Below are 16,770 nucleotides of genomic sequence, written 5' to 3'. Positions count from 1 at the left end.
TTTTCCATCTTACTGGATGGCCATACTCCAGCACTCAGTACACATATAGATACATTACTTAACTAACCTTGGAACCTGCACTGATAGGGCTCACTATGCCGATCCTGCTCATTCGAGAAAGCACGCTCCCAGCCTTCCTCCGAATCTTGTTTCCCTCGGCAGGCGTACTCACAGCCGGCGCGGCCAGAGTGCTAGCGCTCATGGGACTCACAACATCCTCGCTCTCATTCTCCCGATCGGCCTCTTCATCCTCGCGACTGCTGCCATCAGTCATGCTCTCCATACTGCTCCCGTCGTGCTGAACGGCAAGACTGAGCCTGGGTCTTCGGGTTTGCGGCGTCTCCAACTCCACGGGTGCAGTAGTTGTTATCGCCGTGCCCACCGAGGCAGAGCCGTTCGTCATTTCTGCGATGGAGTTCATGAAAGGTTGCTTTGCTGTGGTAGAGCTGCGGTATACATCCACCGAACTGGAAGAACTGGCGCTTGTGCTGCTCAAACCTCGCTCTGGTGTTTTGGTAGGAATAACGGCAGTGCTCAGGCGACGGAGGCCTCGACCCCAGCCGGGATTTGTCTTGGGTGAGATGAACTCAGAGATAGTCCTCCGCTTCGCATCGCGCATCTTGCGCGCCGCCAGCTCGAATTGCTCTGCCATGGTGGGATGGGCCATGATCTCTTCCATAGTGATGGTTAAGTTGTGAGAGCCTGGGATACCCAGTTTCGGCAGCTCTTGAGAAAGAGCCAGTGAAAGTTGGGAGGCGGGCATCATGCTGCCCCAAAGATCGTAGAATGCAGCGTTTGGCAGCTGTGACTCAGGTACACCGAGTGATCGTGGATCAAGAATCTCTGTCCAGACCTTGGAAATGGTCTTTTGAATCGAGGTGCGGTGGTCTTCGGGCATGCTCGCGCCGACGTTGGTTGCCTTTGGCTCCATATCGATTTGGGGGAGTGGAATTTGCGGCGGGACAGCACAGTAGTCCGCAGTCGAGGGAATCAATGGGTGAAGCATGGAGACGGATGTAAGTAGCTCGATGGTTGAGCAGAGTGCTTTGAGCGTCTCGTTGGCAAACATGTTTGGGATGCGGTTCTCGCAAAACATTAGGGAGATCTCTGCACAGCTCGAGTTCTCCTGTGTAGAGATGACATGCATATCGTAGACGTCTCGACTGGTCGGTTCCTGGATGTTGAATTTGCATTTGATAGTTCCCATGTTGAACACTGCAGATTCCTTGGCCGCGTCTTGGTGACGGTGCTCGATGATGGTACTGAACCGTGTCCAGTAGGGGAGCTTGGTGCACTTTTCGACGACCTCAAGCCATCCCATGTTCTCGAACGGGATGCTCATGACGCGCTGACCGTGGACATACTTCAAGAGCTCAAGGGGACTGCTGAGCGTTTCGGCGAAACGCACACGGACTGGGATCGCATTTGAAACAGGCCCGAGGGTGCCAGAAATATCAGACCCATCGGCAAGTCGAAGGTGTCTTCCTTCGACGATTTCGCCGAAGAGCACGTCGCCTGAGCCGGAGAGATTGGCCAGGACCATTGCCCAAGCTGACTTGACAACTGTGTCGAATGAGATACCCAAGTTGGCGAGCGACATGACGGCGACGTTTTGGGAGATCGTCCTGACATTATTGCTCAGAGCGGGAGGTTTGTTGTGTGCGACGACCTGAGTCATTTTGGCGCCGTCAAGTAGCGAAGTCCAGTGCTCCAAGGCGCCCGCCACATGAGAAAGCTGCGCGGAGCGAACGAAATCGAAGTATGTTGCTCTTCGTGGCGGACATGATGGAGCAATGTAGATACTCTTCAAGTGCTGCAAGAGAAGTGAGATCGATGCATCGTCGTACTGGGCTCCAGATAATCGCAGGACAAGGTTGGACTGCTTGCCCGCGTCGACGAAGAAGAATTTGGTCATTGGTGTTTCGAGAGCGAACGATGCAGCTTGATCCTTCTTGATCAGCTTCTCAGTCATGTTCGCAACTCTCCATGTCGGTACTTCGATTCTTCTGAATTCGGGAATGAATGACTTAAGGGCGACCTGGTAAACACGTCTCTCATGTGTGACGAAGGCGGTTCTGAGAATGGGATGAATCTTCGCAAGGCAGAAACAAACAGCCTCGAGCTTCTTAGGATGCACGGCACCGCTGAAGCTGAAGGTAAAGTAGCTGAGACTCGAAGCACCCTTCAACAAGCCCGTCTCGAGGAACTTGAGCTGGACTGCGGAGGCTTCGGCAACGTCATCGATGGCATCTCGGGAGATTCCCAGCTTGGGAGCTATGACGTCTTGGATGAATTGCTCTTCAAAGAGCATTTCCGACGTGCCCGCTGAAGAAGAGGGGCCAGACTGGAGCTCGGCAGTGTCCAGAGTATACTCAGCGCTGAGGGTGATGCCTTGGCAGAGATCGGTGAGAGTGGCGCCACGAAGAACATCGGACAGGGAGATGATGAGACCAAGCTTACGGCATTCGATGACCAGCTGGGCTGCAAGGAAGGTCTCGCCTCCAAGTGAGATGAAACTCTGGTTGCCGTGGATACAATAAGGCTCAACTCCCAGGAGAGTGGACCAAATCGATCGCATGCGCTCTTCGACTTGGGTCATCGGGAGGGGCTTGATGCCGACCGTTTGCACCTCGTCTGGAGACGGGACGGAAGAGAGTGCCAGTAACTGTTCTCGCGACAGCCAGTTGGCCATCTTTTGAAGCTTTCGACGGTTCACCTTCAACGACGGGGTGACTGGGAGATGCCTGACGGGAATAAAGATGGTTGGCATCATCTGCGCAGGCAGACCGGTGCCCAGGGACGACTCGATCAGCTTCTTGGCGATGTAAGTACGCTCCCGAGTTGTGATGGTGATTCTGGTCAGATCCTCCGAGCCCTCGAAGAGCTTTTCGCCGAGCTCGACGAAAGCAGCCAGCGCAGGTTGCGCATCACGTGTGATGATGGAATCAACCGCGAGGTCGATCCCTTGGCCCAGACAACGCCGTAGCTTTTGTTCGACCTGAGCGACTGGGATAATCTGGCCGTTGATTTCAACATCATCACGACCGCTTGAGACGAAGTCGAGAGTGCCATCTTCCATATAGCGAACGCGGTGTCCTGTCTTGAAGTATCGCGTCTTCGGCTTGCCGTCCTCAAGCGAGACTTCCGAATCCTGAGGTAGGTGTGCCAGTGGCTGCCCGGGGACGAATCTATGGGCAAGAGTTGGACTCTCAATGATGAGCTCACCAATTGCTCCGATGGGCATGAGTCTGCGATGGTCTTCAGGGTTGACAATCCAGAATCTTCCAAGGAAGGGACGTGCGACTCGGGTAAGATCTTCGGCTTTGGTGACCTCAAGCACAGAGATACCGAGAGGGCAGATATCAGGAGCGCCATATGCGAGGAGAACCCTGGTTTTGTCGAGCCAAGGAGCGCATGTATCCTCGTCCAAGCGTCGCGTCCGGAAGCAAACAGTCTGCAAGGTAGGAATGGCGGCGGGAGTCATCTTTCTGGCCAAAACGGGTGTCATGTAGGTCCAGTTGACGTCCATCCTGCGTGCGGCGGCAACAATATCGCTAGTTCTCTCTACACTCGATGGCATGCAGACGCAGCCGCCATGTACAAGAGTCGACAGCAACTCAATCAACGCTGTGTCGACGTTGAACGATGACAGTTGCATGACACGACTGTTGGGGTCAAGGTGGAGAGCGCGGCCTTGGGTGACAAACGCCGCGGACAAAGCAGCGTGGTGAAAGATGATCCCCTTTGCTTCTCGTCCGCGAGACGATCCAGGAGAAAGAAGAATGCACGCGGCGTCGTTGGGTGCAGCCATTGGGAGAGGTGATTCGAGCGGGAAGTTGACGGTAAAAAGGGTATCGTCGACAACGATGACACCATCGACAATGGACTCGAGATGCTTCCAATCCATGTCAGTGGAGATCACAACCTTGGGACTGAGTTGGCGAATGAATGTCTCGACATTAGTTCTGTCTTCCGCATCGATGGGCACGAAGCAGCCACCAGCCCTGGGACATCGTCAGTCTTGAAAGTCTCAACCGATGCAAGCTACTTACTTCAGAACTGCCAGAATGCTGACCACTGCCCACTTGTTCTTGTCCATGATCACCGGGACTGCTACTCCTGGTCGCACACCCCATTGCACGAGGTATGTGGCAAGACGAGAGACAAGGCGGCCAACTTGCCCGTATGATAGATGGCCATCCCAAGCACAGATGGCCTGAGCATCAGGCCGAAGCCTGGCCTGCTGGGAGATGAGTGCGTGAACGCATCCATGCGACGCCTCATTGGCCTTGTCAGTCTCCCAATCGCTGATCAGTAGCTGGGCGTAGTCTCTGTCAGTGAAGAGATCGATGCTGCTGACAGGACCGCTGGGGTTGCCGATTATGGAGAGAACGGCGCGACCAAAGGTATTAGTCAAGTTTTGGGCCTGGGACGCATTCATGACTCTGTGAGAGACACCAGTGACAAGCTGCCCGTTGACAAGAGTCAACGAAAAGGTAACATCGTGATCGGGCGTATTAAATGATTGGACGCATGCGAGGCTCATTGGCGGCCGTGACGAACTGAACCTGCTCTTCAGCTCGTGAGGCTCCTCCTGGTAAGACAGGCATGTGTTGAAGAGCTTGTCCCCCTTGAGGCCCAAGGCATGTTGAATCTCGGAGATGCAGACGCTCTGATGGGGGCGAAAAGCAACAGCGTCTTCCTCCACGGTTTTGAGGACCTCTGCGACAGTCTTGTAATTCTCAAGCCCGATCGCGCAAGTCGTGGTGTTCTCGAAGGCACCAACAGACAGGCTCAGCCCTTCAGGAGCACCCTCGCCATCTCGACCCGAGGCGCGGTAACCAAAACAGACACGACTTGATCCGGTGAAAGCGCGTAAGACAAGCGCCCACGCCATGCGCATAACAGTCGCCCGGCTGATTCCCTGGCATCGGCAAAACTCGTCAATCTGGACCGTCGGCAGGTCGATAAAGAAGTTGGTGTGCTGCATGGTGCCCTCAGTTATGGTCGTCAGTCGCGGGAAGAGGCATGGCGTGGTCTCCTGAAGCCGGCCGACCCAGAAGCTGAGGCTGTTTTCCTGGCGCGCTGAGGAGATGTATTCGAGGCAGGCGGCGTGCGGCGGGTCGAGAATCTTCATAGGTAGCTTGCTGGAGTTATACATGCGCTTCAGATCCCACATGATGTTTTGCAGACTCAAAGCCTAACAACAGGTCAGTACTGTGTATCGGGTTTGATGGGACGAAAGTCTCTTACATCACAAAGCGCATGACTGATGTCGAGCCTCAAGAAGGTACTAGCGTGAGACTTGCAAACTGATACCCGGTGGCGGGGATTGTATGGTGTAGCGCTCATCGGCGGCAACGCATTGAGGACGGCAATGGGGTCTGTGCCAACTTCAGCATCGACGAAGAGCATCTCGGGCGAGCACTTCCGCAGCACGACCTGGTCGAAGAGCCCGTTGTCAGAGATGCTGTCGATGAAAACCGTCCGAAGTGCCGGGTACCTGGCGACGATCTGCTGCCAGACGGAACAGATCTGAGCCTGGTCGGCGAGGAGGCCATTGGGGGAGGAGAGCTCATAGATGGCATGGTTGTGGCATGTTTCCATGTTTTGGGTTTGGCTGATGAGAATCTCTTGCTGCAGCGCCGTGACCGGGAAAACATCCTCGATATCCTTGGCGCTGGTAAGGCCGAGAGCAACCAAGCGGTCGGTATTGAGCTTTGCAAGACCCTCGTAGCTTGTGTCCAGCATGGGAACATCAGATAAAGTAAGCTCTTGTCCTCGGTACCTGAGCCGACCAATGGCCTCGTAGAGAAGGTGTTCATAAGCTTGGATCCATTCGGCAATCTTGTCCTGGTGCTTGCAGTTGCGGTTGTAAATGATCTGGACCGATGCAGCGCCTTGGTCGACCATGGCCGAGACCTCGAAAAGTGCAATTCTGCAGACGTCCGGGCCAATGTCAGAGGCATCGGTCGAAAGTAGTCTCCCAGGGATGGTGAGCTGCTCCAATACGCCCTTCTCTCGCTCCAATTGTTGGACAGAGCCGGCATATGTGAACATGACCTCAAAGGGCCAGCCCTCAGCATTGCGGGCGGACGCTTCGGGGCCGAAATACCGTGAGGCGAAATAGTTCCAGCCGCGACGGGTGATGGATCGTCTCGTGTCCTTCATCTTGCGCAAGATGTGGAGGAAGTCATCCCCCATGTCAACTTGAAGAGAGACAGGGCAAAGAGAGGTGAACCAGCCGACGGTCTCGGTGATGTCGATTTCCTGGCTCCAGGGTTCTCGTCCGTGCTCTTGGTTCCATACCACTGGGGCTCGACGGTCATGGAATGTTTGGCTGAAAGAGAGCATCAGGGCTGCCATGTAGATGTCGGACATGTCAGTCCTGAATACCTGGTTGCATGCTGTGTGGAGAATGGCGGTCAGCTCAGGAGTGAGGGTGAAGCTCGCTGTCGCGATGTCGTTGTAAGTGTTGAAGGAGTCTTCCAGACCCCAGTAGTTGTACTGGCCGCTGGGAAGTTGATAAGGAAGCGCCAGTTGATCCGGGTTGTTGCAGATGTATTCCTCCTGAAGCTCGTTCCACCTCTGGAAGGGCATTGAGCGCTCAGAGAACAGTGTTCCCGCTCGCAGCAACTCATCGAGGTCGTGAATGATGATACGCCATGACATCATGTCCACGACCAGATGATGAGCGAGGAGGTAAACGAGCTGTTGACCGTCGTGGGTTCGGAAATGGTCCACCGCGAAAACGGGACCGGTTTCGATGTTGATGCCGGCTTGCGTCTGCGCGATACTCCCAAGGACCTCTTCCGTCGTGCTCACCGAATGGTAGCGGAACCCGTAAGATCCATCAACTGTGGGAATAATACGCTGCGTCCAGCCGTCTGCTCCAGAGCGGAAACGGGCGCGCAACATGGAGTGGTGACCGACGACTGTTGCGATGGCGGCGTGGACGTCTTCGAGGGTGGAGTTGTTCTTGACGCGAAGAAGGATGCTCTGGTTGAAGCGGTAGCCGGCGTTGGCTGTCAAACGCGGTTCCAGTCGACCACCAATTCCCGTGTCAAAGTAAAGCTGCTGCATCGGTGACAGCTTGAAGCCTTCGAGAGACTCCTCGTTCCAGGTGGTGTTCCGTTTGTTCTGCCGGATGGCGAGTGAGGCCAGTTGGCCAAGTGATGAGCATTGATGTACGTCCTCTGGCTTCACAATGATGTGTTCCGTCCGGCACGCAGCGACCAGCATCATCGCAGAGATGTCGTCGCCGCCGAGTTGGCTGAACGAGAAGTTCATGCCAACCTGCTTTTGCGGTATCCTGAGTACATTGCTCACGGCCTTTTGTAAAGTCCGTTCCATGTCGCTCAGAGGCTCCTGAAAGAGCTCATGAGACTCGAGGCTTGAGATTTGGTGATACATATCTTCGTTGATGTTCTGAATCCACGTCTGAAGTCGCCTTCGGTCGACGGAGCCCTCACCGTCTGAAGGCATCTGGTCGAGCACAATCCATGAGTTCGGTACTGAATGAGCTCCCTCTGAGGTTTCGAGAGCAAGGCGGACCGCTGCGACCTGGCTGCCCGCAAAATGCATTTGCGACTGGGGAATCAAGCGGATGCTGGAGAGGCTGGATTGAGAAACGCGACCAGAAGCCAAGGTGACAAACGCCACGAGCTTGCCCTCCAAGTAGCCAGCCTTTGGCCTGATTACTGCGGCGCTCGTGACCTGGGGCGTTGACTCGATGAACTCCTCAATGGCAAGCTGCGGTGGTCTCAGGGGTGCTACTTCGGCGCTGTTGCTGGATTCGTACGATGATGTCGAGTAACCGCTGCCGCTGCTTCGTCTGGGACTTGAGCTGAAGACATCGGAGGATGACGGGCTGTCTTCGTCGGACTCCTCCTTGGATACGGGCGCGGTCTGACCGAAGGGGGTGATGCAGGTCTGAAGCTCCGCCAAGGTGTGACAGCGCAGAATGTCGCTCGTCCTGACCCCGAGTCCGAGGCTCATGCACCTTTTTCTTAGCTCGATGGCGGCAGCGCGGTCTCCTCCAAGGTCACCGAACGAGTCAAACAGCTCAATGCTATTGCGCGGCAAGCTCAGCACGGCGGCTGTTGCTGAGAGCAGCCTGTCCTCGACGGACTCTGTGTGTAATGACGACATTGTAGTGTCGATTCTGGGGAGAATTTTGGTGCTGACGGAGTCGGCCATGGTGTAAGTGGACCGAGTCGAGATCTGGTCTGAAGAAGAGAGAAGAGGCTGCAGAACAGCGTCGGGGGGTATCTCAATAACACATAAAACACAAATAAAAGGTGACGGCCGGGTGCGGGTGGCCACAACACAGATCAGACGTTGTTGGTCTTTAAAGGTAGACTTGGGTGAAGGTCAAAGATGCCGAGCGGTGTTGGTTGGACGGGACGAACAGTCGAGTTTGGGGGCGACGCTTCCGGGGGCCGTTTGCTGGTACGATGTCTTTGAAGAACCGTTGACTCTTGTCACACAAGCAAGTTGCGAGGTTGCGGAAGGAAAGCAAGGAGAAGTAAAATCAACAATGAAGACGAGGAGAGCGGGCGGTGAAGTGATGAAATAATACGGAATGCGCAGCAGCTTCCCACCCCAGAAGCTCCAAGTAAGGTATTCTCTTCCTCACTCGAGCAGGAGTAAGAGTAATGGGACGGAGGTTTTGCTTACCTACCCACTCAAGAAGGCCGACCAGGGTAGGTACCCGGTACGACAGGGTAGGGCCAGGTGCAGGTAGCAAACGACCAGGAACCGGCATGGTGTAGATCGAACTTCCTGGGCCCGGCCCCTCTGACGTCCTGGGGTCCAGCTTGGAGAGGCAGAAGGGTGGGGGAGGCAGGCTTGGATTGGGTGGACAGGAGGTGTGAAGGAGTGCCAACGAGATGAAAGTTGATGGGATGGCGAGGGAGCAAAGAGAGCAGCGTCTTTGGCAACCTACCTCACCTCATGGTGCTGAGGTATGCCGCGCCACGCCACGCCATGTCACGGCCTGCCGCGGCCTGGACATGCATACCCGCGTTCTGCTGGGGGCCGAGGAGGAATGGAGAGGCCGGGATGTCTTCAGGCAAGCAGCTAATAATTACTGTATTCGTACACTCGGCAGTGAAGAATGCCTCATGGCTGAGATGGATAAGATACCTTGGATCGGCGCAGATTATGCCACTGCAGGTAGGCATAGCGGACGGCGACTTTTTGGGGTCAAAGAAAGGGGACATGAAGTTGGGAACAATTGACAGACCAAAAAACAGGCGAGGACCCGACGGGGACTTGGCCCCCTCGGCGGGAGTAACCTGTTCTTTTCCAGCGTGTTGTCGAGGTTGTCGAGTGTGACATTGTTGACGACGACGGCGAGGACGACAGCGACGCTCTGAGCCACGCGGGCGACGATCTAGCCGTCGTCCTCGCCAGACTGAGAAGCGCGGCACTGCCAACGAGCAAGGATGGTGCCGGGAAGCGGTCTGCTGTGGTGGAGTGGATAGATAGATGGCGCTGCCTGGCAGGTGAGATGTGATTGCCGCGACATTGCGCATCCTCAAGCCCATCGCGTCTGCAGGAGGACTATGAGTATCCGTAGACGAGAGAAAATGACGGAGGGAGGATTGAGAAGCGGAGCGGCATCACCTCGTTGAGTGAAAAACACATGGCATCAGAAAGATACAGCACGTATCATTCCTCTTTTAAGAAACATGTCGAGGAAACGCCACACTGACTGACAGTTTGGAGCCAATGAGATGGAGCGGATGAAGAACAGCATCTTGTCCAGCCACATACAGCAGAGATGTTTCATCGGCCACATCTTATTTAGACAGGGCCGGGCTGTGAGGTGTTCAGCAGCCAGCACCTGCACAGGCGCGTGTCGCCAGCTGATGAGTGCCGTTTCCATTGGACGTGCTAAATCAAACAAGCGCGGCCCGTCACTCGCTCACTCGCTCACCTCTCAGGCACTCACTCACTCATCAGTGTCACCACAGGGCGGCTATGTCTCTCGTGCCTTACCTCAAGCGGAGGGGGCTGAGTTCCAAAGCTGTGCAACTGTGCAGCTGTGATAATAGAAACGGCCCGCCCAATAGGCACCCCCTGTCAGCTGTCCCTGCGTACTGAAGCAATACAGATGGCCTCTCACCACCGACCAGCATCGTCCCCTTGCTCCCTACCTAATTATGTTAGCGCATCGCAGCCTTTCTTCAAGGCGACGCCATTACTTGGCGAGGTTCTTCCCGGCGCGCCGTGGCAGAGGGCGGGCTAGACAACAGCACAATAGAAGCTTCAACGCATTCCCGTCCCTCCAAAAACCAAAATTGGCATACTTTTCATATTCATACACAGTCAGCAGCAGCTTCATCGGCATAACAATCACAGCAGTCGTCCCCATTTTCAGGTGATGTGCGTGTACCTACTCAAACGGGCTGTCAGTACGAAACTCAAAGCTGTAACATCGGCTTGTGTTAACTTCCCACTCAGCTCACCGAAACTTAACATCACAGTCCAGACTCTCTTTCGATGTCAATCTCGTTTTCAGAAGACACTATCATTGCAATAGATCAGGGATATCACCACATCATCCACTGCTGTTCGCATTCAAGGATTTCATATAGTCAAGCTCCAGACATTTCCCCCGCAATCCTCACTCCTCCTCGTCCACCGGCCTCAATTCTGAAGGACTGGCCAACTCATTGAATATGACTTGGACCGAGTACGGGGATCCCATCACAGAAGTTTAAAGTCTCGTAAACACCACCACCATCCTACACCTAAACAAAACACACTCTTCACCGACTTCAGTGCCCCTCTGCACATGCTCGGACGAAAGCTCGCACTCATAGCTAATGATGCGCAGTCAGCACAACTTTCATGCCAATCCCTTCCAGGCCCAGCATCACCCGTCAGGTCCAACCCTGTAGCTCGAGGCAATGTCCACGAAGCTCATGACTACAGCACTCAACGGTCCGCTTGGTCCCCGGTTGCTGATTCCCAAATTTCGATATGTTTCCTGTCCCACCATCACGTCCTCGGGACGTACGCATAGTACGCGGCCGGCAGCAGCCCCCTCGCTCAGCGGCCATTCGGCCGCGACCGCCATCCACCACCACCACGGTCTGAACATGCTTAATGTGATAATGCTGGTAGTGCTGGTTGGTGTCGAGCTCGGTGAGCTTACAAAGCTGCCCCTCGCAGCAGAACTCACCGCAAACGAATCCAGGCCGAACCAACACGCCAGGCCCTGGTAAGCTTCCTGGCCATATGACTGCCAAGTGGCGGGAATGACAAAGAGACTCGGCCACGAAACACCAGAGTCCACTCCGTCTGACCAAAAAGTTTCACAAACATCGACATTGATACTGGGGTGACTGAGCTGCTGCGCATCTTGCACGACGGGGATCCGACCAAGCATATGTCAACTCACGGACCAGACGCCCTCGCCTCTCGCTCCGCAACCGACGGCTTCGGGACGCTCCCCCGCATACCTATCTACCTTTGTCATTCCCCTGAGCTCATCACCTCTGTTTGCCTCTTACCCTTGCTTTTCCCCGCGGAGATGGAGGGGAGTAGGTGCAATGGACCCTCTTTACTCTCTATCTCTCTTGCTGTCAAATGTGTGGAGGGGTTCAAGTTCGTGGTTCCCAAATCTACGCTCGGAGCCGTCTCGGTCACGGTCGGCTAACCTTAAAACTCGCCGCCGACATAAACTCACCGCGAACTCACCGTTGACACATGCCCGCCACCACCTTAGAAATTACCCATTGGAGATCATGGGGTCTCTCGTAATCAACCGCATTCTTTTCTACTGCGTAAGACGTACTCTTCTCTGCTAGCTCTCGGCCGAGCCTGGTCCAAATCCCTTGACCCTCAGGCCAAACAAACCTTGCATCCTATCGCCAGCGTGTAAGTGAAGATGCTGCCGTGGGCAGCTTCAGGACCCCGGATTCCGGATACCAATGCCGTGATAACCATGAGACAGCCAATACAATCTCTGCAAGTGCTTCGTTTGACAAGAGGGTAAGCAAGACTTGGAAATGAAATCGATCCTGGGGGTAGCAGCACATCTAAACTTCGCGGCCTAGATCATCCCGTGGTTGACAGCAAACCGTTCCTTCTGACATTGAAGCGTATATGCGAACCCTGTGAAGTTGTACAGGATACAAACACACGTCAATTGATGGACACAAAATTGTACGCCCTCAAAATCCTTCCCTCGTCACTCATGTCATTGCCCCGACGATCTTCCGCTTATCTACCTTCTGGTTTCCCCCGTACTCCAATAACTCACCGGCACCCGCGCCCGTCCGGAACTCCGGGACAACTCAGTCGAGTCTGTTCACCACCCACGTACAACCTGAACCTCAGCAAACCCCTGCAGCAGGCCTTTTCGAGGCGGTCATCGTGCCACCGTGATATCAAGTCCTGAATGACCAAGCAAACAAGTCTCGTTTGACCGTTTCACAGGTCGTATACGTTCCTTTGAGAGCCGTCGGCAAGGGGCGTCTAAAACCGCTGCCTAGCGCTCGTCGCGCCAATTGTTCCCGCATCGTCGCTTCAACGGGGGCCATTTGGGGGCTGTACAGCGTTCACCCCACACCATGTCAGCCCTAGGGTACAGAATAGGCATTTGAGATGCAGCGGTAGGGGAGGTAAGCTGTCATTTCGCTCACTTCACAGATCGGTGAAGAAAAGTTGAAGCGAGATGAGTATTGGCTTGGTAGCCGCAACGGGCTGCGTCTAATTCAGGCGGCAGCGAGCGCGATGGTTATTGGCATTGCCTGGCATCGAATTGAGAGTGGCGTATTGCTAGACGAGCACCAGATTCACTCCGCGTCAAAAGCTGATGCCTGTGCTGGCAGCCCGAGGACCCGAAGGGAACGCAGTCAGACGGCTCGGCAATGGATGCTCTTTATCGGGTCTGTTCAATCGGATTTGAGCATCTTTGAATGTAAGTCTCGGGTTGGTCTAACCAGCTCGGTTCCTACGACTTGGCGTTGGCCATGTCATTGGGCAAATGGAGTGTCGTCAGTGACTGGTCTCAGGCAGGACTCAACCTCACAAGCAGGATTTTGTCGATGAACAAGGTGCACATGAGTTTTTCTGGTCGGACTTGAGATCCACTAGATATGTATGTCTAGGAATCTGCGAGCCCCGAGTATGAGTTCTGGGTGATACGTTTGTGGTTGTTGATTTTGGCCACCAGTGTTGAAAAGGTGACAAGGCTTAGCCAACAGCCAAGACGCTTTCGCCAAAGGCTTTGACACCAACATATGAATGCTTTCGAGCAGATGGAGAATGACTAGAGTCGCCCCAACATGGCTTTGAACTACGTGCGCCCCGGCGGACTTCAATCAATTTTGAATCCATCGGCATATCACTTCCTCGGTAGCCTTTGTCGTAGAGAAAGTCCCTTCAATACCCTTCGTTCATCGAGAGTACCTGCTCGCATCATCAGCGAGTCCATTTCAACAATAAACGACTTTTACTTGACAGCAGAAGATGCAATATTCAAGCCGCAGCAAGCCAAACCTCTTGCTAGATGCTGTAAGTGAGGCCAGCTACCTTCATCATTCCGGACGAGTACCGATCAAACTTGGCAGCAGGAAACATCACCATATAAACCAACATGAATCTATTTTGCAACGTCGTACACATACTCGAACGAGCTTTTGGTCTATTCAACGACGGTTTCAGCAGAATAGGCGACGGAAGCAAAGCGTCGTTGCGTATGCCGATCAGCTTCTCTATATGTAGTGGCAAGCTCAACTCTGTCGTTGTTCCTCCCGACAAGGCAGATTGATGTAGTTGATACAAATATCACCTGACTTTCAAAAGTCATAACCTCTACAGTCTTTCGTGGTTTTGCCTATGCCTGCTGTCCTAAACCGAGGGTTCATGGTATATATGAGGACAACGTCAAGAGCATTTTACCAAGTCTCTCATCATTGTCATCAGCACCGGAATGCCAAAAGAGCTCCGCGATATTACGTCCTCAAATGGGCATGGCTTTCAGAAGTCTGACACCTTGAGTCCGTCTGCTGGTATTGGGATAATCAATTTTCTCTGCCTGGGCAGGCCGTCGTGTTTCTCGTACAAATTAAAGCGAGGCGTGGTGCTACCTTCCCCCGTGAGACATCGCCATGATGTTTATAATGAAGAAGACTAGAACCATTTGCATTCTTTAATGACAGCAGCCAGCAGCCAGCAGACACCACAGAGTATGCCGAGACGGACATTGTGGCCGAAAGACCACGTTGGTAACCCACTCTAGTCTCGATACTGCCGCACTCAGATGGATTCTTTCTCGACCAAGACCCAAAATCTCTTCAAGTTACCGTTTTACTACCTGCACAGTCTTATGAGGGAATGCAATTGCCCTTTTTATGCAACGGATTATTTCCATCGTATAGTTACCCCGGTCTTTTCTTCATCTCGGCCTTCGCTATTTCACTGTCAAGTCTTTGTAACCGGGAACTCCTCGCTTCGTCAGCGATCCTTTCTGGAATTCCACGGCTCAACGTCCAAATCATTACCTGGATTGAAAGCAGCAAAGTCCGTCTAACCACACGTGGTTTCGCAACAGAATGACCGCCAGACGAGTAATTATCCAATTCAACTTGCAATCAGTCCGCCTCGCATTCAACCGAAACCGAGGCGGTGGCGACTTGGTCTTTGTGACTGCCTCGTCACAGGTCCCATGTAACTTGACGAAGAAGAGAGGCCGAATAAAACATCATCTAACGATGGAACCAACAGACTCTGCCAACAAGTAGATCGAACTACAAGGCTGAGCCCCCGGGTACGACCCGCTCGTCACGCGGGACATCATCTCCAATCACGAACACAGCCATCCGTTGGTTCTTCAGCAGTTGGTTCATGTCACATCCGTACCAACCAACAAAAGCATGGGTACTATCACAGTCACAGCCCCCTCAGGTATCCTGACTCCATTTTGACACGCGAGATGCAAGGTTGACAAGTTGAAGATTTGATAACGTGCCCCTTGTGCCTTTCCATCAGACACCCAATAGAAGTTAACGAAAGTCAAGAAACTCCCTCCCCCAATCATACCCTCAAACCGCCCAGGCATTCCCTCTCAACCACTCCCCAAGCACCTTGATTACCTTGACAGCCTTGGCATTCCCATCCCTGATGGTCTCGGGATCGGAGACCATGGCTCCCATCTCGTGCATATCAAACGCATGGATGACGTCCGGCACAAGCATCCACTTGACGCTGCCCCTCTCGTCAGTCACCTCCCACCCGAACCTCTCGTCCCCGACCTCCAACTCCTGCGTCTTCGCGACCTCCTTCCGCCCGACCACCTCGGACGTCACCTTCTTTCCGCCGAGCTTGCAAGCCATGTCCCACGCCTCCCACGCGAGGTAGTCGAGCTCCGCGCCGACGATGCAAATGTTCGCCGGCAGGTCCTCGCGTGCGGCGTAGGCAGGCGAGAGCAGGGGGTCCTTGAGGTTCTTGCCGTAGGGAACATATGCCCAGTCAAAGACGGGCGCGAACTCGAGCACGAAATCCCTCTGTTGGCCTCTGATCCCCGACAATTGGCCGATCTTGTAAGGCCTGCGGTGTCTCTTCTCCTCACAGGGCGTGACGAAGTCGACGGCCGGATATATGGGCATCACGGCCTTGGGCCTCGCAGTTGGGTGCTCCTTTACGGATTTCAGCTGGCTTAGGCACAAGCTCAGGTTGCCGCCGGCGCTGAAACCGCCGATGGCGATGCGCGACTTGTCGATCGGGAGCGAGGCGTCGTCGACGGCGGCGAGGTACAGCGCCTCGAGGTCGTGGAGGCCTGTAGGCCATGGAGCGTAGGGGGCTTTCCAGTAGTTGAGTGCGACAACGAGGGCACCATTGAGATCTGCGAATGTGCGGTTCCAAGCGTCGTCGTCGTCCGGGACGCCGATCGAAAAGCCACCACCGTGGATGGTGAACAGCGTCGGCAGGGTTTGGGGGGATGTTTGGTCGTAGTCTGAGGGGAAGAAGATGCTGTTCCCGGACACGTCAGCAACCAATTCCAATCCAAGAAATGGCAGGTAGGACATACCGGATGAGGAGATTCGGACGGCAATCGTACTGCTTAATCAAGTCCGGTCGCTGTCCCTGGGGAAACCAGTACATCTTCCAAAAGTGGAAGCTCGCGCGCTGATAGAACCATGACTGCAGCCACGACAGCTTCGTGCCGTAGACGAGCCGGGACATGAAGGGCGGAGACTGGCGGCAGACCTCGTCCTTGTCCGGTCGCGGGGATTGCGTTATCATCTCTGCTTCTGCCATTTCCCTCTCTATATTGTGGTTTGCTTCAACAGAAACCACTTTTCCTAGCGATGTGTGGTGATGTTATATCGAACGTCGGCAATGTTGAAGACAGCGGAAGAAAAGAGGAGATGGCGTATGCGAAATGCAGTCCTCGGACGGAATGCGCGAAGGCTTGGTACGGAGTCGGAGAGGTGGACGGTTCCGAGAGAGAAGCTGCTCGAATGAGGTGCGCATTAGCTGAGGTAGTTCTTCCTTAGGGGCGAGTTCAGACGCAGGCTATGTAAGTGAGCCACGCGAGGCTGTCCGCGTCATCGTGCGTTGAGGGCAGAGCAGAGACAGAGAGCAAGGGAGAGAAAGGAGTCTTGCAGGAGGCTTCGTCGGTTTCACGAGTGAGCTCGGCGGCGGAGCAAGGACGGGCAGCTTCAAGACGCCGTATTTCCGTGCCTCCGTATCGCTTCGCTTGGTGTCGATGACGAGATAGATAGAGTTACCAAGAAAATACGACTCACT

At 54.3% G+C, this 16,770-nt stretch overlaps 2 protein-coding genes across 2 annotated transcripts; both read right to left on the bottom strand.

Annotated features, from left to right (window-relative positions):
* Positions 1-58: 58 nt before the first annotated feature.
* CkaCkLH20_04401 (nonribosomal peptide) lies at positions 59-8,199 on the bottom strand (the record flags this gene model as incomplete). Its single annotated transcript, XM_038887120.1, has 3 exons — positions 59-4,004; positions 4,053-5,200; positions 5,254-8,199. 3 exons carry the CDS (start codon positions 8,197-8,199, stop codon positions 59-61), a joined length of 8,040 nt encoding a protein of 2,679 aa, XP_038747824.1.
* A 6,863-nt stretch (positions 8,200-15,062) lies between these two features.
* Positions 15,063-16,278, bottom strand: CkaCkLH20_04400 (alpha beta hydrolase fold protein; the record flags this gene model as incomplete). Its single annotated transcript, XM_038887119.1, has 2 exons — positions 15,063-15,990; positions 16,049-16,278. The coding sequence occupies 2 exons, from the start codon at positions 16,276-16,278 to the stop codon at positions 15,063-15,065; spliced, it is 1,158 nt and encodes a 385-aa protein (XP_038747823.1).
* Positions 16,279-16,770: the final 492 nt, after the last annotated feature.

This window comes from Colletotrichum karsti, assembly GCF_011947395.1.
Source record: "Colletotrichum karsti strain CkLH20 chromosome Unknown Scaffold11, whole genome shotgun sequence".
NCBI lineage: Eukaryota > Fungi > Ascomycota > Sordariomycetes > Glomerellales > Glomerellaceae > Colletotrichum > Colletotrichum karsti.
Note: the sequence above shows the minus strand (reverse complement) of the source record. Positions and strands in the feature narration are given on the sequence as shown.